General features: G+C 44.1%; 2 protein-coding genes across 3 annotated transcripts; both read left to right on the forward strand.

Moving 5' to 3' along the window:
- Positions 1-4,629: 4,629 nt before the first annotated feature.
- Positions 4,630-7,964, forward strand: LOC310648741 (crk-like protein). Its single transcript, XM_083376760.1, has 3 exons — positions 4,630-5,833; positions 6,101-6,556; positions 7,305-7,964. The coding sequence occupies exons 1-3, from the start codon at positions 5,660-5,662 to the stop codon at positions 7,428-7,430; spliced, it is 756 nt and encodes a 251-aa protein (XP_083232886.1). The 5' UTR covers positions 4,630-5,659; the 3' UTR covers positions 7,431-7,964.
- Positions 7,965-11,708: 3,744 nt separating this feature from the next.
- Positions 11,709-25,470, forward strand: ALDOA (aldolase, fructose-bisphosphate A). 2 transcript variants are annotated; one of them, XM_083377289.1, is made up of 9 exons: positions 11,709-11,928; positions 19,163-19,288; positions 19,468-19,679; positions 20,962-21,016; positions 21,154-21,314; positions 23,151-23,234; positions 23,406-23,580; positions 24,144-24,343; positions 25,025-25,470. In XM_083377289.1, exons 2-9 carry the CDS (start codon positions 19,177-19,179, stop codon positions 25,118-25,120), a joined length of 1,095 nt encoding a protein of 364 aa, XP_083233415.1. In that variant the 5' UTR covers positions 11,709-11,928; positions 19,163-19,176; the 3' UTR covers positions 25,121-25,470. The 2 variants fall into 2 exon arrangements, with proteins under 2 accessions (XP_083233415.1, XP_083233416.1); XM_083377290.1 differs by lacking the exon at positions 11,709-11,928 and adding an exon at positions 17,573-17,659.
- The last annotated feature ends 619 nt before the right edge of the window (positions 25,471-26,089 follow it).

A 26,089-nucleotide genomic window follows, 5' to 3' on the forward strand; every position in this document is an offset into this window, starting at 1 on the left:
AAATAAGCACTCTACAATTTTGAAATTATTGATTTGTGCAGGTTCTGCAACTGAACTGGCATCTTGGAAGCCAAGGCAGCAGAAATGTACACAGAAATAACTGGAATAATAATACAGTTGGGAAGGGACGTTGGAGGTCTTCTAGTCCAACCCCCTGCTCAAGTATACCTTATACCATTTCAGACAAATAGTTGTCCAATTCAAAATCTTTGTGAACTCCCACGAGTACATCTTGACTGAATCTGCACATTATGCCAAGCCATCATGGGGCCAGTTTGAGTTACTATGTTGTGTGATCAATACATAACACCACAATGGTTTGTAAGCTGGCTTAACGTTTCATTATGATGCAGAGCTCTAGTTTATTCGAACTATAGATAAACAAGCCATAACCTGAACAGGGTATGTGAACTATTCATTTTTTTAACCTTCAACTTTAAAGAAATTTATATTTTAAGCTCATATTTTCCTACCAGGGAACTTAAAAACTGCATTTAAGAAGAAGGGTAGGTTGAAAAGGAATATGGGTTCATCCACTAACATTCTTGTCTGAGCAGGACGGCCAAGCTATATCCCCCTCCCTCCAGTCCCTGTTTGGTACTTTATAACACACCAGCTATTAAAAGTTCATCTTGCTCAGTATTTATCTTCCACTGAAAGATAACTGAGGTGCCTCATTTAGGTAGCACGTAGGCCAACTTTTTTGGTTATGGCCAGAAGGAAAAACCTCTGCACCAATGAAGCTTTGTGTTATTATGCCAAGCTGCCCAGGGCCATTAATCTATTTGTGCAAGGATCCAGATAGCCCAGCTCACATGTCTGTAACTACATACCGTAATGCTGTTCCTCACGTAGGTAAACAAATTAAGGCAAATGCTATCTTGGTTGCTGTCTTTGTAGCATAGTCAGAATTCTTTCAATAGGTCAAATGTTGCTCTCCAAAGCCATGGTTCTTGATTTAAAATATCAGTATACAGCATCAAATGAGCTACTATATATATGTGCACATGCACAAACCCACGCATGTACCTTTTTCAGATCAGTACAGAAATATCAAGCAAAATACCTTCATCTTTTCACTTATGTACACACACATATGGAGCTAAGGGAAATTGTGTGCTTCTTTGAGTAAAGATTATCTGCAAATGACTTGAGGGCAAAACAATTTGAAGGGCAATGAACAAAACCAGGGTAAATATGTAACAATTGAGGATTAAGGTGTGAGGGCCTTTGATCTTAACTGACTTAAAAGATTGCTGCTATAATATGCCTCCCAGACTGACACAAATTAGGCCTAAATATTTCTGCTTAGTCAAATGACCTTATAACAAGGTTAAAGCCCACTGAATTATGACTTTTTATTATGATGACAAAGATCTGCAATTAAAGCAAACTGAGATGGTTATGTTCATTCCACAGGTAAGCTATGGTTTGCTTCACTATTGATTGAATAAGTAGAAAAAATATGAAGACAAAAATCAGTGATAACAAAGAGAAATTGTTTAAGTTTGTTAGAAATTCTGAAAGTGGTTAAGAATTGCGATTATGGAACACCCTTCTCTTTAAGATCTGAAAACACTGCTGCCGCCGCCCCTCCCTACCCCCACCCTTGAAACTTTTGGAAAGCTGTTAGGAATTGGCTTTTCCCCCAGGCACTTGGAATAGCTGGATAAATATAAGTTGTTGAATTAGGCATCTAGTTTTTCTTGTTCATTGTTTTATTGTGTTTCTTATTACTGTCACCCGGAGTTGTATTTCACAAGATGGGAAGCCACAGATCACGTGTATGAGAGAGAGAGAGATAAGATTTAGGTAGAGGGCTGACCCTGTAGGGTGATGATTAGAGGTCTTAATACTCCATTCCTAGAAGTCAATTGGTTCTATATACTCTGGCCCTGCCATCTTGACTTTGTGCAGCTATATGTAATTACAACTGCCACGGGATGTTATCAAATGTCCTGCCTTTAACCCTGATATGTGAGACAGAGGGGGGGGGGTCCCAAAGCCTGCGAACCTGCCTGGTAAATTAGCAGGGACAATAAAGCTGATAAAAATGCCATCAAATATACAGCACAGAGAAGAGTGAAATGTGATACTAGGGAAATCAGCCTCCCTCCTTTGGGAGACAGATCAATATCACAAGGTGTACAGAAATTTCACAAGGCTTGCACACACAACAAAAGTTTGAAAAAGCTTTTTCCCCCCCTCTCATTTGAAAGTGAAGTTAAAAATAAATAAATGTGAAGATCACAAATAGCATCTGAAGAGAATTTCCAGTCGAAATATAGGAGAAAAAATAAAATCCCACTAAGATTTACAATCACAGACTTTGTATAGAGAAAACAGACCAGAGGAAAGGAAAGGGGAAAGAGGAGAGGGAAAGGAGAGGAGGGGGAAGGGGAGAGGGAGAGAAGAGACTTGGCTCAAATTTGTTACCTATTTTTTAGGAATAAATAGATCACTGTGGGGAAAAAAATCTCTGCTAGCTTCCCTGGATTTCTTAAATCCTTAATTCCAGCTTTTGAACAGTGGGCATCTGGGACACAAACTTGAAACCTTTGGCCTTTTACTCTACCGGGTTCATCCATAGAATGAACAAAGGGGACAAGGCTGTGTGCAGCCATAGCCACTGTTTTTAGTTTTCTGACCCATCCTACAGACACTACGGGACAATAAAGTTAATTAAATACCAATAGCAATAGCACTTAGATTTACACACCTCTTCACAGTGCTTTAATTTACAAAGTCAGCCGATTGCCCCCAGCAAACTGGGTCCTCATTTTACCCACCTCAGAAGGATGGAAGGCTGAATCAACCTTGAGCCAGTCAGGATCGAACTGCTGGCAGTCAGCACAATTAGTCTGCAATATTGCATTTTAACCACTGTGCCACCAAGGCTCTTATTGGCATTTAATCAGCAAACCAATGGTTGAGTGGACTGATATGTTAATATATATCAGTTTAAAAACCCCCCACCTATTTTCATTTATCTGTGAACATTTCCAATAATCTAGTACAATGCTTATTGGAAACATCTCTTAATAATCATACCACTAATTCTAACTCTATCGATGGCTCCCTCCAGCAGAGATGAAGAGAAATAAATAGCAAAAAAACACACAACAAATTTTATATATTTATATTTATATGTATGTATGTATGTATGTATGTATGTATGTAAAGGTAAACGTGTGCTAGTAGTTTCTGACTCTAGGGGCCGGTGCTCATCTCCGTTTCAAAGCCGAAGAGCCAGCGCCTCCGCACATGCGTGCTAGTCGTTTCCAACTCTAGGGGCCGGTGCTCATCTCCGTTTCAAAGCTGAAGATCCAGCGCTCATCCAAGGATGTCTCCGTGGTCATGTGGCCAGCATGACTAGATGCCAAAGGCACACGGAACGCTGTTACCTTCCCACCGTAGTGGTCCCTATTTTTCTACTTGCAATTTTACGTGCTTTCGAACTGCTAGGTTGGCAGAAGCTAGGACGAGTAGCAGGCGCTCACTCTGCTACGCGGCACTCAGGATTCGACCCGCCAAACTGCCGACCTTCTGATCGACAAGCTCAGTGTCCTAACCCACTGAGCCACCACGTCCCTATATATGTATATATATAACCTCAGAAAACAAATATATATATACATATATACACATATACACATATATATGTTCCATGTGTGTATATATACACACACACATATGTATATATATCAATATTAGTTATAAAATATAATATATATAACCTATAGCTTTTATATATATAGCTTCTTGAATACCTCATACATCAGAGCTCACAAATTTGACTACATATTTCCATCATACGTGTAGCACAGTATTATATGCTCCCTTTATTTATATACTTTTAATCTTTTTATCCATGTATTCTATGGCATACGCTAAAGAAATAAATAAATCCCCCTCCCATCCACCCATCCTTGCAGCCACAAACCGCCCCCCCCGCACCAGCTCGACCGCAGCCTCCACCTCGGCGTGGAAGGCCATTCCCACAGTGAAGATGGTGGCAGCCCCTTCCCCTAGACCCCCCCCTTGCCAACCCTCAAGATGGCTGCCCCACCCCCGCTTAAAAAGGGGAGGGGGAGGAGGGTGGGTGCGTCACTTTCCCATCAGCCCTTCGGCAGCTGCAATCCGGATTGCGGGCAGCGGTTTTCGGGCAGGGGCGGGTCGGCTGCCCGCCAGGACTCCCAGGCTTTCCGAGGGCAGGGCAGGGCAGGGCAGGGCCGAGGCGATGGGCGCCAGGCCGCGCGGGGGATCCGGGGAGGGCGCGGGCTGTTGAACGGGGTCGCCGCGTCCACGGGCAGGAGCGCAGGGAAAGCGGGGAGACATGTGCAGCCGAGGCTTTATTCTGGGGTCCCGGCGGGGGAGCCTCGGCAGGGCGCTCGGCTGATTCGGAGGATGTCCCGGGCGAAAGAGGCGCTGGCCGGTTGCATTGGGGAGTTAAGGGGCTGCGATGCCGCGGTAGAGAAATCGCCGGGCGGGTGCAGATAAAATGGGGGGTTCGGGGTCTATTTGCCTGGTGGAGGGGTAGCGCGGCCGGCTTTGGAGGCAGAGCTAGATGGTCTCGTGTGGGATGCTGCCCATTTAGGGAGGGGGGGCGCGAGGGCTTCTTTTTCCTCTGCTGCAGTGGGGCTTGGGGGTGGGGGAGAGAAGGCGGGTCAATGTCTGATGTGCCAGAGGCCTTGGGGAAATAGTTTTAATTAGCTCAGAAGCAGCAGCTGTTAATTGGGGTGCGGTGGTTTTCTCCAGAGGGCGACCTAGTAATAGGAGGATGCAGGGCAGAGAGGACTGAGTCCATCTGTGGCAGGTCCTGTTCAAGGCTTTTGTGGGTTAAAGGCTTTTGTGGGGTTTGTGGTGCTGTGGAAGATGATCCTCTCCGTTTAGGTGCCTGTGAACTATGCCAGCTTTGTCTGTGAAAAATTAAGGCTTTTCAAATTTGACTTTAAAAGGAGAGCGCCCCGTTATTATTATTACTTTTTTTGTGTGGTGCTGATTTCTCATATAATGCTTCATGTTAATTTAAAAGGAGTGGAGATTCTGTAGTTTATGCAATCTGTTCTCTTAATTTTGTCTGAATATTAGACACTATATTGATTCCTGTGTAAATATATTACTCATATGATTGCATTGTATCTTGATGTTTTTCCTATGTAAGCTACCTTTGAGTAGCTGGTTAATTCTTTGATTGATTGTAACCATAAAGCGATTTGTTATTGTTGAAAGTATCCCTCTTATTGCATTATGTTCAAACTGGGAAACACGAAAGACTTAATAGTTGTTTCCCATTAATTATAACCATTTGACTGCAAAAACTTTATTTGCATTCCTGAGATATTACTTTTCTTCTGAGAAAATATTGCTGTGGTGTGGAAGTGTGTGGGAAAGTAGCTGTGGATACTCTTGGGAGATACCAAGTTTGAATAGTAGACCTTAGGCTGAAAGATTTTGGGGTGGAACTAGAAAATAAATCCTGTTCCCTTGCAGGATCATACCTGCGATTATTTAAAGGTCCTACTAAACTACTGAAATGGCAAGCACTCAGCAGGGTAGCTTTCTTTCATAAAGCACTGTTAAATACTGGAGCAAAACTTACCAGGTTTTTGTAGGAATAACATTCAACAACGAGAGTGGTGGTTTTTTTCCACCTTCCATGTTCCCTCAAGCCATGTCTGCTTTTGGGGATGCTCATGAATGGTATATGGGTGCTCTGAGTCGTCAAGAAGCAGCTGCATGTCTCCAGGGACACCGCCATGGGACCTTTCTGGTACGGGACAGTACTACGTGCCCTGGTGACTACGTCCTCTCCGTCAGTGAAAACTCCAAGGTGATTTTTGTGTAATCCTAATATCTGGTGGGGGGAAAGAAATATGCTTGTGGAGAGTTAGCAGGGAGTTGCTGATAGATTTAGAAGAGTGACTTTTAGGTGTTTGAACTTTAGTATCCAGAATACTTGGCACTGGGGCATTCTAGGATTTGAAGTTCACTTACGTAGAGGGATGCATCCTAGATGGGCAAGGTTGGTTGTTCTATCATGAAACTGATGAAGATTTGAGACGGCAGGCTTATGCTTCTTTGTCATTGTCTCTTTCAGGTGTCACACTACATCATAAACAGCCTCCCTGGCCGTCTACGGATTGGGGAGCATGAATTTGATGGTTTTCCAGCGCTTTTAGACTTCTACCGCCTGCATTACCTGGACACTACCACCCTGGTAGCACCCTTGGGACGCGTTGTAGCCCCTTCCTCTGCCCAGCCACCTCCTGCTGGCGAGTGGGTCCGTGCCCTCTATGACTTTGTTGGCCGTGACCAGGAAGACCTTCCCTTCACCAAAGGGGAGCCTTTGCGAGTTTTGGCCAAGCCAGAAGAGCAGTGGTGGACAGCTCAACGTGCCGATGGGCGTGTGGGTATGATACCCGTGCCATATGTCCAGCCTTGTCCATACGCTCATCCCAGCAGCCATGGCGCTCCCCGACACGCTCCCATAATAGCCAGAGCAGTCCAACGAAGGGTGCCTGGTGCCAGTGACAAAACAGCATTGGCCTTTGAGGCAAGTCACCAAAACAGTAAAAATAAATGTTTTTAAAAGGGTCAGGATGATCTTGATCATGGAGGGTGGTGAGATGAATAAATATCTGGTTATTATGTCTGTATGTGAGTGGGGATTTATCACTGGTAGTGGTGATGATATAGATTAATGATGAATGTTGAGCAATGCTTCTTTTGTTGCTAGGAGGCACGGAATTATGGCCTGCCTCCTCTTTACTTTAAAGGTTATATGTGTGGGGGGGAAGAATACAAATTATGCTGATATGATTATTCATCAAAATGTTGAGTAGAGGAGTTTGCTGATGAAAGAATCCAGGCTACAGACTTCCGACTATGCTCTTAAGGAGCCCATTGCAATTATCAAACTATTTCCTAGGACTGAGGGATATGCAGGGGAAGGAGCTTGAAAATAATAATAAACTAAACATGCTCGGATTCTGGCATTCCTAGCAATCCAGTTCTTTCATGGCAGTACTTTGAAAATTGGAAATATGCTGGCCTGGAACCTATTCCTCATTTGAGATGACTACTAAAAGAATATAAAAAGCTTCATCTGTCAGGTATTGGGGAAACGAGGTCATTTTTCACCAGCTTGATACCCAACAGTTGTGGGAGTTGTTTGACCCTATGTTCCAGGAGTTATAATTCCCCCCCCCCCCCCAGAAGTTAGGAAAGGTTGAGATACTGGGAAAGTATAGAAAGGTGGGCAGTCTTCTGATCTTGGCTTTGTGTCTTGTGATATTCCACAGGTGGGTGATCTCATTGCAGTCACCAAGATGAATGTCAATGGCCAATGGGAGGGAGAGCTGAATGGGCGCCGTGGACACTTCCCCTTCACCCACGTCAAAGTCCTAGACTCGGAGGAAACCAGCTGAATTACCCAGGGGAACACCTGAACTGCTGCTGACCCTCACCGGATCACAATGCTCTGAATTCTGGATTCCCTTTGAACTTCTTGACCTTTTTGATGTGAATGTTAAATTATGACCTCCTCAGTAGACTCTTGTGATGATCCAGCGGAATATGGGCGCTGTGGCCATCTTCACCTCCTCGACTTAGGAAAGCTGCTCCTTGATAACATTATTCTTAAATGCTATTATTGTAGTTGATTTGATATACTTTGACTTTTCTGGGCTTGTTCCCTTTTGCTTCCTAAGAACTTTTACTGCTTTGGCCTTGTGATTTTCAATTATATGCCCTTGAATTTACTTCATTTGCATCCTATGACAGAAGAAGCTCTGAGCTTTCATGAGGAACCCCCTTGCCTTCCTCTTTCCCTTGGGCCTTGCTTGCTTGGAGAGAAGTGGCCATGCTTGGCTTTGACCAGATAAAACAGAACTCTGCCACTTCTTGTAAGATCCCTGCTCAACTTTATGTCTGTTCCAAAAACTGCCTTGTTAATTAAAGTTTCCTGCTGATTATTTCTCAGCTGCCATGGACTTCTTCTGGGGAGGGGCTGGAGGATGGATCTGGGCAAAAAGTAACAGTGCTGCCATGGTAACTAGCATCACAACCCAGGCCTTGCAGGTTGCCATGGGGAACTGGATCACAGCCCATTGCTGGAGATAGGCTGAAGATTGCAGCAGTATGCACCACAGGTGTGGTTTGGGGCCTCTTGATCTCCACCTGTTGTTCCATCAAGCCTCCCTTTCCATGCGTAGGAACAGCTCCTCTGGCTCACGGGTGCAGTATTTTTCCTTACTAAATTATAAGCAAATGTACTGGGGCTTGTGACCTCTGCTTAGCTCTTTTCTCCCTATATGATCTCAGCTTTCCTATATTGATTCATTTTGTGACAATATACATGGTGTAGTTAGTATATTCAAAATCCAGTGTCCTAGAGGAAAACTTCCCAATCTCTACCACAATTCTCAGAATGACTGCAGTGATTACCACCGTGTACATGGCTGGGGGACGGTTGTGTCATGTACAATTAATATTTAGAAGCTAGACTGATATGGTGCATTGTAATAGTCGATTACTTTGAAACAATCCAGAGACAAATAATACATAAATACACGTTAGAGGATAGGGGCAATTTAATGTGATAGGCAGGTGTGTTTTTTTCTGAATTCTTCTAGGTATTTAAAAATGTAAGCAGGTGGCAGGCAATTTTTGTGGCTGAGATAGGCTTCTAATATTTAGCAGAGGCCCAACGGCCCAGTACAGGTGTAGATTTAATACCCCTGTATTTTCTGACTCACAATGATAGAAAACCTCATTCTAAGTCATAAAAAGCTCCTGAGATGTATGTAATTCTGATAACCACAAGTTACCCACTTCTATTATATACCGTGTTTCCCCGAAAATAAGACCAGGTCTTATATTAATTTTTGCTCCAAAGAATGCAGTAGAGCTTATTTTCCAGTTAGGTCTTATTTTGGGGAAAATATGGTACTAAATGGGGCTGGCTGACGATCTTAATTGGGGGTAGGGCTTATATTGCAAGCATCCTGAAAAATTATGCTAAAGCTTATTTCCAGATGGGTTTTATTTTGGGGGAAACACAATATACTGTATATTAGAATCTTTGAAGCATAGCATTCTGGGCAAAGGCCTCAAGGTTTTCAAAGTTTTTAAAACATTCTGGCCATTATTCTTATGTTAAGCCAACATTTATATCTTAATTTCTATTCTTTGTCCACAATCTAATTCACTGGAACAACTGGGAATGAATCTGATCCTAATCATCTTCAGGATAACTCTTAACATTTGATCACCACTGTTGGCTCGATCCTTAATAATATGCAACTCTGAGATCTTTCTACATCAGATTTTGACTGTAGATCCCAGAATTTTGTAAAGCTTTCCAGACCCAAGTGGCTATGTTAATTTTTTACAGCAAATTTTTGCAGCAAATAAATAAAGGGTAGTTTTGTGTGTTGGAAACACAAAGTTGCCAAGGATATTTTGGCCTATTAATCTAGATACAGTATTCTTAAGACAATGCAGGCTTAGTGTTATCAAAGGTTGGGTTTATTCATCATATTATTCCATTGTTCCACCCATTCGGGTTAATATGCAGTGCTAAATCATACACTATGATTTACCAATCGCAATGACTTGCACATAGCACTAAACTATATTTGTTTGCTTTGAGATTAGTGTGATGTATAAATCCCCCATTTATGGAGTCCGGCTTGGTGAGTTGTGTAAAAAATACCTGTGACAATTTAAAACATGACCAGATTATCACAACAGCTCCTGTAGGTTATGATTTATTCATCCAACAGATTGATAAGGTGAAAACTCTTTAGATGGTCATATGGAAGTCCCTACAACCTTTCTGTGGCTAAATTGACCAGCCACAGGGAAATATCTTGCTCATGTTTACACTTGCCTCACCCGGAGATCTGCTTATGTAATGTAAAATGAGAACGCTTTTTTCTTCCTTCTGGCAGGGTGCATTTCTGTCCACCTCATGCTAATGAAATGTTTGCTAAAAACCATTCATCTGACTTATAACAACTGTAGTGCAGCCATTTCCTTCTCTCTTAATTATAGGGTGGGGAAGAATATGTATGTGTGATTTCTAGTTCTTGTTAATAGCTGGGATCATGCAAAAGCATGGTTTGTTTTAATACATTAATCCTCTACTTACAACTATTCCATTTAGCAACTGTTACACCATAGCACTGATAAAAAGTGACTTATAACCAGTACTCACACAAGAAATGCATCCCCATTGTGATCAAAATTCTGGTGTTTGGCAACCAGCATATATTTCATGACTCCTGGAGTAACCTGTGACCATGTGATCACCATTTGCAATTTTCCCAGGCAGCTTCTGAAAGCAAAGTCAGTGGGGGAAGATGGACTTGCTTAAGGACTGCATGATTCAAGTAACAACTGCAGTGATCCGCCTAACAACAGTGGGGAAAAAGGCGGTAAAATTGGGCATAACTCACTTAACAACCACCTCATTTAGCGAGGGAAATTCTGGTCCCAGTTCTGACTTAAGGAGACTGTCAAAAGCTTGTTGGATAGCCATTCCAGTCTGATTTTAATTACAAGTGCTGGATTCATACAGTGTCCTATGCTGAAAACAAATTGTTCGCTTAGTGCAAGGAGCAAACTCTGATAAAATTAGTTTATGACTTATACTACATGACATTAAAGGTAAAGGTTCCCCCGCACATGCGTGCTAGTCGTTTCCAACTCTAGGGGCCGGTGCTCATCTCCGTTTCAAAGCTGAAGAGCCAGCGCTTGTCCAAGGACGTCTCTGTGGTCATGTGGGTGGTCTTAATTGCACAACAGCTTTATCAGAACTACACACAAGACTCTGCAAACTTTTCAGTTCCCTGCAGCTTTGCCCCCAAGACACACTGGTGCAAATTTGATGGATGAGAGGGAAAACTGATGCATTCAGAGATTCAGAGCAAGGATTAGCAAGCAATGTCCAAAAATAAGACCAGGTCATGCCTGTTGCTTAATATGTCTCTGGAGAAGCCGTAATTTTATGGAAGGGCCTAGAGATCTGGAAGAGTCTATATTTCCAGCAACGCTTAATGTTGTAAGGCAAGCTGACCAGAGTCACCTTGTGGCGAGATCCAGTGGCAAACAAATTTAATAAATAAACAAAGCCTTATCCTCCATCCTGAAATCAAAAAGTGAATCTCTGCTCAGTTTCCTGTCCGCCAGTGAAGATTCGTCTTCCCATTTTTGCTTTCCCATTCCTTGGGCCTACAGAGGGGAAAACTGTTCTCTTTGATTCTTTCCGCCTGCCCTTCTTCTTGTGTTGCAGTTGGCAGCCTTGACCCATTTAACTCTCCGGTGGTTTAAAAATGCTGTTCCTCCCAGAGGACAGTAGATGGCATTGACAACCTTGGCATCCTGGGCCCAGGAGCAGAAACCGAAATCCAGCAATTAATTCCAGCGGAGATTTGGTAAGAGAGGGTGGTGCCTTCGTAGGCGGAAGGTTTTTTTTGCAGATGGCAAGGAGGAGAAGGGGAAAACTTGGAACGGGAGGGAGTATCCGCTATAACCAAATATCTCTGCATGGGGGGAGGGGGGGCTCAGAGGGGTCCAAGTAGGAAGGGGTCCAAAGGACAGAAAGTGTGTTGCAACTGAGAGATGCCCCGTTGTTGGGGGGGGGGGTTGGCTGGCCCTCTCCCCCCCCCCCCCCGTGACCCTCTCACTCTTCCTTGCTCTGCAGGGAATGTCAAGAAGAGCCTCGGGTTTCACCTGTTCAGGTCCCGGGGCCTATATTTAGCCTGCCTGACAAAAGGTCAGGGTTTGGGGAGAAGGTTAGCCCGGCCCCGCCCAGTGACTGCTCCCTCTTTTTATAGCCCTCCTCCAGTCTTTGCCTCTTGCCAGTCAGCAAGCGCCCTCCGGAGCTGCCGTGTCTCGCCAGAGCCCCCTGCTGTACCCACGGTATTGAGGGGGGGGGGAGAAGGGCAAAAGATTGGGGGGCGGGGAGCCGGGATTTCACATTATAGTTTTTAGAGGAGAGCAAAGTTGGTGAGAGCAGAGACTGGCAAGAGAGAAACCAGCTTTGCGTCGGCGTTTTTTCTCCATAGGAATGAGCTGGGGTGGGGGGTGTTGGGGGGGTAGAGAGATGGGGGTAGGTTGCAGTCGGGGTCCTGGGGGAGGGTGCTAAATCACAATGGCTGGGCTGGAAAAATAGCATCACTGAATAGGTTAGCTGCAGATTCACTGGGCAAGTAAGTTCTTCCCAGGTCAAAACTATCCATCTCTTATTTTGATTATCTTTTTTTTTAACAGGGCCCTAAAATGGAGAGGTTTTTTTTTTCCCCCGTTATTTTTTTGACAGCCGTAGCTCCCTTTTAGTCCTCTTCTAGGCCATTCATCATCCATCGTTCTCTTCAGGGATTTTAGATACAGTACTTTTGCGTTCCTGTGTTTCTGTGTGTGTGTGTGTGTGTGTGTGCGCGTGTGTGCGGGTGCGTGCTGTCTGTTTGAGAAGATTTAAGTTCCAGTCCTGTTTGGAATTGGGTTTCTCTGCTCCGATTGGGCCCAGCAGTTTATTGTTAGCGTCTCACACCATGCATAATATAAGACAGTTGTTTCTTCCTTTTGACTGGTATGACTTGCAAAAAGTACAAGTTGCTGGTTGCTAGCTTGAGGAAGCGCTGCTTACACAATTTCCTGCTTTGCAGACCATGAATGTTTGCGTCTCGTTGTTTTCTCTGCATTCTTGTGAGGTATATCTAATCTTGTTGTCTGTAAATGTGTCACTTGCAAACTAAGTCAACAAATTTATATCCATGCTGCTATTTTGCACTTTCTCCTAAACATCTTGCATCCTTCTGCCTGGATGGTAGGATGGTTTCCATGTGTAATAATTTGTATTGCTCCTTGTAGAGCATCTGTAACTCATTTGCAAAAAAAAATATGGCTGAACATACACCATTGGAATAGATAAAAGATAATTGATTTCACACTCGAAGTATGTCCATGCCTCAGTCCAACCCATTAAATGCAATGAATATTTCCATTTTTTAAAAAATGTGCCCATGGCTTTCTATCCTGCATTAAAATCCATTAATGTTCCAGACTAAATGTATTTTTATATCACTTGTGAAAATGATTCATGAAAATGTGAGAAAGGCTGTCTACATTTTTGGCTTAATAATTAAACCATTGGTTTGTTAGATCTTTATGTTAAGGACTTTGTAGTAGATCCTTGTAAATGATCCAGGTTGCTTTTATTGGCTTTACTGAGGTATGAAAATCAGGAGTAATTTTGAATAACTTTCACAGGTAGCTGTTTTATTCCGTTACCCTTGAGTCCCTGTCACAATCTTGGAGTAAAACTCTGTACTATAGTTTGTTGCAAGACAACTTAATTTTTGGTGTCTGAGTCCATTTCATCCAAATGATAAAACTGCTTTGATTTTATGAATTTGATGTTCTTATCAGTCTCCAGAGAAGCTCTTTTGAAGCTGAAGATGAATGCATTGAATTGAAAATCTGTTTCTCTCCCCTAGTGTGCTCACTCTGGAGCTCCCACCCTCCCACCCCACCCCCTTATTGAAGCACCGGGGGACTCAGCTGTTCACACTCTTGCTTAAGCCAAGCTATGAAAGGAACTTTGGGGACTGGAAACAGTGAGTCAAGTTATTAGGTTTCATAAATCCTGAAACGGATCAGAAAATATTGCAGCATTGTGGGTTGCCTAATTGCTGGCCTCTCCGTCTCGCATCTACAATATTACATGTCTGATCTACAGAAATCCCTAAAATGGATAAGAATCATTGCATGCAGTATAATTATCTTTCAGATTTAAAGATAGCATCCCTGGAGCAGTTGTCTCCAAGAGTTGCATCTGTTCTTCAAAAATTATCCTTTAGTTTTGACAGGGCTATAGAAAGGACTATAAGTGGGGGGGGGGAGAAGGAGAGGGCTCCCCACTCTGTCCCCTACTGCTTGCTACGTGAGATCCTGCACAGAGCCTGTGATTCAGCAGTTACCGTAATCATCCCAAAAGAAGCCCCTGTGGATTCAGCCTGGTTTTAGGCAGGGCTTAGGAAATTCAGGCAAAACTAATGAGATGCTGTTACACTGAGAGCAGAGGGACCTGGCCACCTGTCTCCTGTCGTAAATCAAACAGGGGTGCCTCTCTCGCCTTGGAGGCAAGTATTTCTGAACCTTAGCAATTATCAGATATGTCAGCTTCAACTCTCAATCTGAAAGTTGCTAAAGTTGAGAAATGCTGGCTTAGGCACTGGGGCATCAGATAACTCTCAAGGAGTGCGGCTTTCCAACTTGGCAAATGCCTCTTTGCATTATCTTCCATTTGTTGTTTCCTTTAACAACTGAGCTTATGAGGAATAGGCAGCACTCTGTTGCAAGACTACTCAACAGTTGTTCCTTGATATTAACATTCTGCCTGGAAACTCTGCATTTATGCATGATCCTTACTCAGTAATTAGTAGGCCTTTCTACTGAATGTTTCACCGTGAACTTCCAGTAAGCAAACTGGGAAGATGCATTGAGAGTCATGAGTGTGATTGTGTTCATGTCATTAAGAAATGGATTGCAGTTAAGACTTGTGTAGGTACAACCAAAATCTCCCTGCCCAGCACACCTGGCTCCTAAAATGGGTGGTTTAATTTCAAATAAGTTTGTTTTTGCTTTTGAGTAAGCAGAAAGTGTTTTGCCACTCACTTGGTCTATTTCTTCAACCATTAAACATGTGGAGAAACTGATTCAGATTAAGATACTGTACAAACTCAGATGCGTTCCTTTTTAAAATATTATTTAAAGCTCGGTAGATTAGATTGGTTGTGTTGATCAGTCATGGACTATGGTCATAGAATTGTAATCATGTTTTGTGGAATTAATATATTGTCTTCATACCACATACTAATAATTAACTCCAGGAGTTGAGTTGGTGCAACCCAGGAAGCTAGTTCATTATGTTGTATGAACACAGCCTGGGAATAATTACTGTATCTCTACTCCTTCACTTGCCAGCCCTAGGTTCTTGGAGTTAACACTGCTGGACTGGCACAGGACAATGCCACTTAAGCTTATCTTATTAAGAAAAAGCCTAATTCTATGGTCTCCAGCTGCTGAGCCACTGACTCCTTACCCTAAAGCAGTGCTTCTCAAACTCAGCAAGTTTAAGACAGGTGGATTTCAACTCCCAGAATTCCCCAGCCAAAAAAACGTCCTGTTAAGAATCCCTCCATCTATAATGCCCCTATCTATAACGTTGATCCTGAAGATAAAAACAAGCATGCAGGACTAGGCCAAAGGCTTGTCTAACCCAGCATCTACTCCCACTGCAGCTCTTCCATACCAGAGGAAGGTTAACAAACAGGACTGGGGGCAGTCGGCTCCCACCCCTCTTCCCTAGCCGCTGCCGCCAAGGAATCTACACTGGCAGCCTTTGCTATGTTTTGTGTCAAGAGGTTCCCCTACTTAGGGGCTCTTTGGAACACTTAGTAGTGATTCCAAACTCAGCCACCTCAACCGCAGTGCTTCAGCTTGTAAGGTTTGGGCAGATGTGGCGGGCATCCAAAGTTCTGGGATTTTTCTACCCGGTTTATTAATTTAACGCCTCTTTTCTTCACGCTCCTGCTTCCCTCTTATCACTTCCATGGCATTTTGCTATCTTTCAGTCCATATATGCCCAGGGCATTCTTTCTGGTAGCTGAGATCCAGCGCTCATGGGCCCAGGGTGGGGTAGGGGGAGATCCAGAAATAGTAATGTGTCCTTCAGAAAAGGACAGAAGAGCTGAAGGAGGAGTGATCAGGTTTCCCCTTGAAAGGTCACTAGTGAAACTGAAGTTGGAGAGGATGTTAAGGAGAAAGGGGTGGGGGGAACCCTACAGAGCCACCAATTTGATGTAACTTCAGCAGTTGGCTTTGATTCCTTCATGATCTTTAACTGCCCTCCATACCATTTGTTGTTGTTAGTTGCGAAGTCGTATCTGACCCATCGCAACCCCATGGACAACGTTCCTCCAGGCCTTCCTGTCCTCTACCATCTTCTGGAGTCCATTTAAGCTCACGCCTGCTGCTTCAGTGACTCCATCCAGCCACCTCATTCTCTGTCCTCCCCTTCTTCTCTTGCCCTCAGCCTTTCCCAGCATTAGGCTCTTCTCCAGTGAGTCCTTCCTTCTCATTAGGTGGCCAAAGTATTTGAGTTTCAGCTTCAGGATCTGGCCTTCTAAAGAGCAGTCAGGGTTGATCTCCTCTCGGACTGATCGGTTTGATCGCCTGGCAGTCCAAGGGACTCGCAGGAGTCTTCTCCAGCACCATAGTTCAAAGGCCTCCATTCTTCGGCGCTCGGCCTTTCTTATGGTCCAGCTTTCACTGCCATACATTGCAACCTGGAAGACCGTAGCCTTGACTATACGCACTTTTGTTGACAGGGTGACGTCTCTGCTTTTTAGCGTGCTGTCTAGATTTGTCATGGCTTATCCTCCCCAGGAGCAAGCGTCTTTTAATTTCTTGGCTGCAGTCCCCATCTACAGAGATCTCCATACCATTAAAAAGGTAAAGGTTCCCCCGCACATGCGTGCTAGTCGTTTCCGACTCTAGGGGCCGGTGCTCATCTCCGTTTCATAGCCGAAGAGCCAGCGCTTGTCCGAGGACATCTCCGTGGTCATGTGGCCGGCATGACTAGACGCCAAAGGCGCATGGAACGCTGTTACCTTCCCACCGTAGTGGTCCCTATTTTTCTACTTGCATTTTTACGTGCTTTCGAACTGCTAGGTGGGCAGAAGCTGGGACGAGTAACAGGCGCTCACTCTGCTACGCAGCACTTGGGATTCGACCCGCCAAACTGCCGACCTTCTGATCGACAAGCTCAGCGTCCTAACCCACTGAGCCACCGCGTCCCTACCTTTACCTTTACCATACCATTAGGGCAGGGTAATTAAAGAAAGGATCGTTGTTATCTTGCCACAGTGCCCTTAACGTTACCATGTAGGGAGATTCTAAGCCAGGCCTTTCCCTTGCCTTTCTTTTTTTTTAATTGAAAAGTTTTTCAATACATTTTATCTTTAACAACCCCTCCCCACCTCCCCCCTTCCCAGCCCTACCCAACCCTCCCCCCCTCCCCTTCCCCCCTCCCCGTCCCCGACTTCCCAGAGCTAAATACAAGGTAGAAAAGTAAAAACAATCATAAACAACCATATGCTAACAACAATGAACTATTTCCCTTGCCTTTCAATTGCCATCAGAATGCCACATTTTATTGTGTAATTTTACTGCTCCAAGACTATTCAAGTAGCAGCCCCTTTTTTTTGTTTTGTTTTTTTGCACAATCAGGCCATGCGAAATTATACCCCCGGCCTTCCTTTTCCCGGGCGCGACTCAGCAAAGCCTTCCGCCCACGTTACGCTTCGTTTCCGTCTCTGTGTGTGTGTGTTTTAAATACTTTGTCGTGATGCGAAGAAAGGACTCGGGCCCTTTAAGTCTCTCCCCTCCCCCCCACCCCGAGCCTTAATGAGTCAACTTCTCACCCTTTTTCCGCCTAAGTTACGTGACGTTCGATTTCGGAACGGCGGGGGCCTCTCTGCGTTCGACTCGAGCTCCTCACTCGGGTTTCGGGCTCTCTCGCCGTCTGTAGCTGCTGCTGCTGTTCCCTCGCGCGCAGGCGTTAGTACTTTTCCGAAGGAGGAGAGCGGTGAGCCATCTTGGTTTGGAAGTGGCCGGTTGGGGGGGGGGGAAGGAGAAGGGGAACAGTGGACATTGCTACGAGGTTGAGGGACGGTTCCAATTTATCTCCGTTTCATTTATCTATCTATCTATCTATCTATCTATCTATCTATCTATCTATCTATCTATCTATCTATCTATCTATCTATCTATCTATCTATCTATCATCTATCTATCATCTATCTATCTATCATCTATCTATCTATCATCTATCTATCTATCATCTATCATCTATCTAATCTATCTGCATGCAAGAATCTTGTTTTGGAGAGGTAATAATATTTGCCGAAGGGGAAGGGAAAAGAAACCGCTTTGGGGAGGGGGGGGGAGAGCAGGAGACGAAGTCACGTGGCGAAGTTTCATCTCTTTTTATTTTTATTTATTTATTAATTTATTAATTTATTTATATTTTAATCCCATTTTTATATCCCGCCCTTCTCCGAAGACTCAGGGCGGCTTACAATTTAAGCACAAACCAATGGGCTTTAGCACATTTTTAACTCTTGCCGCCGGAGAAATCAGGGATTTTTGCCTTTTTTTTTTCTTCCTTCCAGGGTAATTCCCACTCTTCCAAGTTCCGGTTTTTGCGCCCCGGCCAAGTTTTCGAAGTTAAATGCTTTTTTCCCCCCTCCTTATTCTTTTTTTTTTTAAAAAAATCTGTAGTTTGCAGAAGGAAAGATATGAGGCTAGGTGAAAGAGAGGCTGTGCTAGAAACATTGGGGGGGGGGTTAGGGAAGCTGAAAATGAGAATAAAATATTTCCTTGTCCTTGAAATGACCTTGGCTGGGTTAATTTGCTCCCTTGACAGGAAATTAGAAGCCTCCTTTTAACCTGAATGGAAATCCTCTAATCTCTGTGGTAACATGATTCTCTGTCTCTGTAGAAACGTTTGGTGGTTCAGGGTTAGATAGATGTGTGGCTGCGTTGCAATGGGAAGGAACAAGGAGACCTGGTTCATCATGTAAACCATCACAGTGGTTGGGGGCTGAAATCATGGCTCAGGATGAATATTTATTTTATTTTTATTTTTTTTTATTTTAATCCCATTTATATCCCGCCCTTCTCCGAAGACTCAGGGCGGCTTACAATCTAAGCACAAATCAAATGTGCTTAGCAATATATTCGCAGCCTCCTTTCCCTAATTAACCCTTCAGATGTATCGCACTAAGGTTGTTAACCTGGGCTTCTGCTGGCTAACAATGATAGGGTTGCATTCCAACCTACCTGTAACGTCTCAGAAGGACAAGATTAAGGCTCTCCTGAGCATGTACCTAGTGCAGGAATTGATAAAGCACAGAAAATCTTCCCCCCTCCCCCGGTGTATTTTGTGTTATGATTTTGCGGCTTAAAACTCTTGTTTTAAGCTATGCTTCTGGGAATTCAGAACAGCGCTTGGGTCCCCCTGCTGATCCGCCCTTCTGCTACAGGATCTTTGTTGCCAAGCCGTTAACACTTCCCTGGCCTTCTCCAGTTTAGTCATCCAAGATGCCTCACCAATACCCAGCCTTGACTCCAGAGCAGAAGAAGGAGCTGTCAGAAAATGCTCTCCGCATTGTGGCAACCGGCAAAGGCATCCTAGCAGCTGATGAGTCTACTGGTAAGAGCCAAAGAGGCACATTGAGAGGCTCTGGGCTGGGGGGGGAGGTTTGGGGGGGGGTTGGGAAGGCAGTGGGGTAAAAATAGGGGGGGTGGGGGTGGAGACAGGACTTTAAAAGGCCTGCAGGTCTCAAATGGAGCATTTGACACAAATTTCTGCTTTGTCTTTTTGCCCCTTAGGCAGCATTGCCAAACGCCTGCAGTCCATTGGCACCGAAAACACCGAAGAAAACCGCCGCTTCTACAGGCAACTGCTCTTCACCGCAGACGCCCGTGTCAACCCTTGCATCGGTGGTGTGATCCTCTTCCATGAGACCATGTACCAAAAAGCTGATGACGGGAATCTCTTCACAAAGGTCATTAAGGACAAAGGTGCCCTGGTTGGCATCAAGGTAAGCATCTCGTTGGGTTTTAATTAGGGGTTTGCAAAACCCAAAATGGTGGGAATGGAATGGTGTGAACAAATCTGGAACAGAATGCAAGGGACGGGAACATTTGATTTCACCCATGCCTGATTTTCTTTTACTCAATCGTATAAGAAAAATGCTGATGGATGCTAATAATATTCATTGTCGCCATTGAACTCTTTGGATGGAGCTGATCCAAGATACACGAGGCCATTGGGTTGAATAAAGTGGGTTTTAAATAGTGTCTCTCGTAACATATCTAGATATTGTCTGTATAGGAAGACAGGATATGCCATGTCCTCCCTCGGTGATTTGCACCTTTTGTGGTTAACTGTACTGAACATAATTCTTTTTCCAGTTTAATGATGAACAGGAAGCTTTTGGGATACTAAACACTGGAATCCCTTTAGTGTGCTTGATGGGGGGGGGACCAACAAGGGAGGAGAGAGATGGTGGCTACAAAGTTTTGCTATTGAAACAGGAGATTGACAACCGTAACAAAATATTCAGAGTGGTGCCTTTATATTTTTTTCATTTGGATCGTCTATTGTTTCCTACATTCAGCTAATCTGATAGATTAGAATTTCAAGGGCTGGTGTACTTTCCAAAAGTTAAGCGGACACCGCTGTCTTTAAGCAAACCAATCGTCCTCTGTTGGCATGGTTTTGCCGAAAACCGGAAGTAACTAAAATGGGTTACAGGACTGGAGGACACTGCAAACAGCTGTAAATATGGCCATAAGTGTGTCCAGCTGGTGCTAAGCACCCTAAATTTGGTCATATAACCGCAGAACTTGAAATCTGGGGTCGTAAGCCCCCAAGTAGATCTGTTGTAAATTTGAACGGTCACTATGTCACAAGTTTTAAGTTGAGAAGTACGTATATGAGAAGTACCAGGACCTGAAGGATGAACTAGAGAAGCTGTGAGAAGTAAAGGCTGAAGTGGTTCCAGTGCTGGTAGGAGCATTCAGAACTGCAACTCCTAAGATGGGAAAGTGACTTCAACAGATTCCAGGAACAACATCATAGTTCTCTGTCTGGAAGAAGGCTAAGTTTCTGCGCAGCTAGGTTTCTGCGCAGAACCCTCAGACTTCCAGAGGTCTGGTAGAGGACCCAAGACTGAGGAAGACACAGACCGCTGATAGGGATGAAAAGGGAATGTTTATATTTTTGCCCTAATCACTATGGGAAACTAAAGGTGTATTGATGAGAATGGAGCGATCAGTCATTGGTTTGACAGATATTCCTCCGTTCTTCCCTCTGTGCAGGTTGACAAAGGTGTTGTGCCTCTTGCCGGGACTAATGGAGAGACCACCACCCAGGGTAAGCAAATATATGTCAGCAGATTATGAGAGGTGGCTGACATTATGGACTAGAAACCTGGATTCACGTAGCAATGGAAGGTTCAGGTTGAGGCGTTCCAAGAAGTTTATTCTTATAATCTCTTCCTAACTTTGTAGGTCTGGATGGCTTGTCTGAACGCTGTGCCCAGTACAAGAAGGATGGTGCTGACTTTGCCAAGTGGCGCTGTGTCTTGAAGATCACTCCCACCACCCCTTCCCACCTGGCCATCATTGAGAATGCCAATGTGCTTGCTCGTTATGCCAGCATCTGCCAGCAGGTGAGTGCACAGCGGCATTAGGAGAGGAATTCTGGCTGTCGTTGGATAGCAATAATAATACAATTGGAAGGGACCTTGGAGATCATCTAGTCCAGCCCCCTGCTCAGGCAGGAAACCCTATACCATTTCAAAACAAATTTGAGTGTCCAGTCTCTTCTTAAAAAAAAACTTCCAGTGTTGGAGCATTCACAGCTTCTGGAGACAGGTTGTTCCACTGATTAATTGTTCTGTCAGGAAGTTTCTCCTTAGTTCTAGGTTGCTTCTCTCCTTGATTAGTTTCCATCCGTTGCTTCTTGTCCTGCCTTCAGACGCTTTGGAGAATAGATTGACTCCCTCTTCTTTGGGGCAGCCCCTGAGATGTTGGAACACTGCTATCACATCACCCATCATCCTTCTCTTCATTAAACTAGACATACACAATTCCAGCAGCCGTTCCTTATATGTTTTAGCCTCCAGTCCCCTAATCATCTTTGTTGCTCTTCTCTGCACTCTTTCTAGAATCTCAACATCTTTTTTACATCATGGTGTCCAAAACTGGATGCTGTATTCCAAGTGTGGCATTGTAAAGTATTAACCCTTCACGTGATCCTGATTCTATCCCTCTGTTAATGCAGTCTAGCACTGTGTTGGCTTTTTTGCCCCTCCCCTCCCCCCCTTTTTTTGCCTCAGCGATGATCGATATACCCACTGATATTTAATGGACAGAAAGCATCATAATGGAGCAAATGCAATTCATGGAACAGAGCCAAAGTTTGATCTCTCCTTAAAAATTCTTAGCTGGCTAGGTTGGGAGACAAGCTGGGTTTCAGTTAGCTCGATACAGCTGTGTGGAGCAGAGCTCCTAATGTCATTTAGCTGCCAAGTATGTCTCAAGAGGGCGGTGCTCAAATGGCTGTTTCGTGGTCGTCTATCAACAGAAATAGTTCTGGGCAATTTTGCAAGGACCTTTTTCAATGTCCTTATTTTTCCAGTGGCTGGAGTTAGATACGTACATGACTGTAAATTTTTCCTGGGGCATACTTGAATAAACGTCCCCCAATATATTATGCTTCACTGCTTGCAATTTCACAGACAGCATGGATAAATTGGAAAGGAATAAGAGTTTTGGGTTGTTTCCCCCTGAAAATAGAGGTCGTTTATGGCAGGGGTTAAAATCTAAACCCCACATTTCAGATTTCTCTTTTTAAAAAAATGCCATTTATCTATAATTTTAATGTGAAGAAGGGAAAAGGGAACCCACAGGGAATAATCATATTTGCTTTACTTATTAAATTTATATTCTACCTTTTTGCTTGGGCAAGAGCTAAGGGAGCTAAGAAAATGAAAATCGGTTAATTTGAAAATTGGTGTATAATTAAAAGCTAGGTAGTCCTCAACTTAGTAGACTCTCGCTCCATGGTTGTGGTAGTTGTAAAACAGATTGATCACCTAATTTCATGGCCCTTTTTGTGATGGTTTAAAAAGCTAGTGATTTTCTAAATAACGTGATGGGCAGACAAGTTTCTCAAGAGCAATGTGACTGCGGTCTCTCCAGCAGAGGAGACACAAAGGAACAGCATGAAGTTCTTAATGGCCAATGGGTTTGTGTGAAGAAGAGGGAAATATTTCAGGTGGCGAAGCCCTCAGCCTCTTAGGATTAATGCCACCACCTTAAAAAAGTGCTTAGGAGGCATCTGGCAATTGGTGCAGTGCTGCGCACTATTCCAAAGTTGAATACAGCAGGTGACCTGAAAAGGGGCTGCACTGGTTTCTGAAATGGGATTTTTTTAAAAAAAAAATGCATTATCAATTTGGGGTTCTAATCATGATAATGTCTCTCCTTTCCCTGAACTGCAGAATGGAATTGTTCCCATTGTGGAACCAGAAATCCTTCCCGATGGTGACCATGACCTCAAACGCTGCCAGTATGTGACAGAGAAGGTGAGGACGGGGAAGGGGGCTCCTCAACCGACCTCAGTAGGGTACAGTGGGTCTAGGCGGAAAAGCCTTTTGCATGCCTCGTAACTGGAAAAGGAGGCTCCCGATGCAACCGAGAATTCTTTTGACAATAGGAATCTTATTATTTCTTGCTTTGATTCACTCTCTGGACAGGTTCTGGCTGCTGTGTACAAGGCCTTAAGTGACCATCATGTCTACCTGGAGGGGACCCTGCTCAAGCCAAACATGGTGACACCTGGCCATGCCTGTACTACCAAATACGCGCCTGAGGAAATTGCTTTTGCCACCGTGACTGCCCTGCGCCGCACCGTCCCTCCAGCAGTGCCTGGTAAGAAAAATCAAACTTCTAACACCCCAATTTTCTGCCTGCTTGTAATCCCAAAGTGGGTCATGTAGACACATGGACAGCCGTAGAAGATTACTTGTGTGCATTTGGGCTTCTCTGTGCATTTTATAATAACAAAAGTTATTAATATGTTAGGTTTTTTTTTTCCATTCTGGGGTTCTTCAATTATTTGGGTCTGTGGGGACTGCAACTCTGGGAATTATAGAGCCTACGCATCCAGTTGGGGAAAACTGACCTGTGACATCATTGATATTTTATACCATGTTTGCTACTGGAGTCCTATAGAATTCCCCCCCTTGGGGGCTCCCCCATTTTGTAAGTGTAGACAAGGTGCACCCCACCTATATAATTGGAACCATTTTCTTGAAGGGTCAGCGTAGAGTGAAGATAGAAAAGAAAGCAAGAATCCTTCAATTTTTCTCCTGGATTTCTCAATGTTGAATTTCCCCATACAGACACTTCCTCCTTCTTAAAGCTATTTTCCATAGACCTTAAATCCATGCTTAGTTCTGCCTGGCCTACTCACATTCTTTCTGTGGTCACAGGCATCACTTTCCTGTCTGGAGGTCAGAGTGAGGAAGAGGCTTCCATCCATTTGAATGCCATCAATAAGTGCCCTCTGCACAAGCCATGGGCCCTGACCTTCTCTTATGGCCGTGCCCTCCAAGCTTCTGCCCTCAAGGCCTGGAGCGGTAAGAAAGAAAACTTGAAGAACGCCCAGGAGGAATACATCAAGCGTGCTTTGGTAGGTTACATCTAGCAGGGTTTAACAAGGGGTTATGATTGTGGAAAAGAACATGTGTAATCCGTGAAAGAGTTAAAAAAGCCAGTTTCCCCCAAAGTGAAGCATATAGTGTGTTAGACATACTTTTTAATTAAGATGAGGCAAGAAGATTAAGCGGAAAAGCAGAATGGTGAAGCAATTTTAGTGGGAATGGTTTGCGATGTTGCATTTCACAAGAGTCCACCACCTGGTGGCGCAGTGGTGCAGCATTGCAGGCAAACTCTGCTCACAGCCTGGAGTTCGATCCTGGCTCTTGAGGGGCAATATGCAGAGAATGCTGATGATATAAATAGCCCAGAGAGTGCTGTAAAGCACTATGGGGCAGTATATAAGTCTGAGTGTTATTTCTATATCATGCTGGTGGGCCACACCTACCCAGGAGCCTTTTGGGGGAAAAGAGATTGAAAGTGGGAGGAGAGCTCTTGTATTTGCCAGCAATTCTGTCAGAAAAGAGGTTTTGTGGGAAAGAGATTCCCCTGCAGTTCTTTTGTCTCCTTCAACAAGAGAAAGGACTTTGATAGGTGCCCTCAGTTCTTGCTGTGGCTGTCCCTGAGCTCAATAAGGCAGGGAAGGCGAAGTGATGTGCTATTTCTGCTTTTGACCGGTCCTACTCCTCTCACAATGACTTTTTCCCCCTTACAGGCCAACAGCCTTGCCTGCCAAGGTAAATACGTTTCATCTGGCCAAACGGGAGCAGCTGCCAGCGAGTCGCTCTTTGTTTCCAACCACGCTTATTAAAAATCGGAGGCTTGGTTACCTTGTCTGCTCTCTTGTTGCTATATTGTGCCTGGGCTACTGTGATGTCTGCTGACTGTTTTTCCCCTGTCCCCCTCCTTCCCTTACCCTCACCTGTCCCTTTTGCCAGCTTCCCTCATAAAGAGAAAGGTGTAGATCTTTGTCTTGCTGTGAAAAACCTAGAAGTTCTGGCTTACTCCCTTCTCTCACACATCCCCATCTTTGTATGTGAAATCCAGCTTCTTCTGGTGAACGACACTCCCGGGTCTGCGGCCAAAACATCAAAATGTCTCCGGAGCAGGGACGTCTGACTTGCAGACCTCTTGAAATAAAAATCTATTTAAACATTGCAAGTGCCTCTTTTTCTTGTCCCTCTGCAGAACTTCAACAAAGTTGATTGCTTAACAACAACAACAACAAAAAAATACTCCTGCCATTAGATGGAAGGGCAATTTAGAACTATTTGATTAATGACAATTTGAAATTATAATGGTACCGGAAAAAAGTGAGTTGCAACCTGTCCTCACGCATGCAACCTGTCATGGTATCCCACAATCACATGATCAAAATCTTGAGTGCTTGGCAACTGGCATGTATTTACCAGGTTGCTCTGTGTGTGTGTGTGTGTGTGTGTGTGAGAGAGAGAGAGAGATGAGTGAGAGATGATCGCCATTTCTGACCAGCATCTCTGTGTCTGTGTGTGTGTGTTATATGATTGCCATTTCTGACCTTCCCAGCTTTCTTCCAGCACACAAAGTCAATAAGGGGAAGCTAGATTCGCTTAACTGCATGATTCGGTTAACGCAGTGATTCACTTAACAGCCATAGCAAAAAAGGTCATAAAATTAGATGCAACTTACTTAACTGCCTTGCTTAAGGGAAATTCTGGTCCAAATTGTAGTTATTTCTCTATCTGCCCCCCCCCCCCCGCCCGGTGAATTTCATTTCAGGTTTTGAAATGGCTTCTTGTTT

Source organism: Vipera ursinii, assembly GCF_947247035.1.
Source record: "Vipera ursinii genome assembly, chromosome: Z".
NCBI classification, from domain to species: domain Eukaryota; kingdom Metazoa; phylum Chordata; class Lepidosauria; order Squamata; family Viperidae; genus Vipera; species Vipera ursinii.

Excerpts from the sequence above, each read along its gene's own strand:
- ALDOA (XM_083377289.1), top strand. The coding sequence starts at position 19,177 with ATGCCTCACCAATACCCAGCCTTGACTCCAGAGCAGAAGAAGGAGCTG. Across the intron at positions 21,315-23,150 it reads ATGCCAGCATCTGCCAGCAG|AATGGAATTGTTCCCATTGT; the intron begins GTGAGTGCACAG and ends CCTGAACTGCAG. Across the intron at positions 24,344-25,024 it reads AATACATCAAGCGTGCTTTG|GCCAACAGCCTTGCCTGCCA; the intron begins GTAGGTTACATC and ends TCCCCCTTACAG.
- LOC310648741 (XM_083376760.1), top strand. The coding sequence starts at position 5,660 with ATGTTCCCTCAAGCCATGTCTGCTTTTGGGGATGCTCATGAATGGTAT. Across the intron at positions 5,834-6,100 it reads CCGTCAGTGAAAACTCCAAG|GTGTCACACTACATCATAAA; the intron begins GTGATTTTTGTG and ends TGTCTCTTTCAG. Across the intron at positions 6,557-7,304 it reads AAACAGCATTGGCCTTTGAG|GTGGGTGATCTCATTGCAGT; the intron begins GCAAGTCACCAA and ends GATATTCCACAG.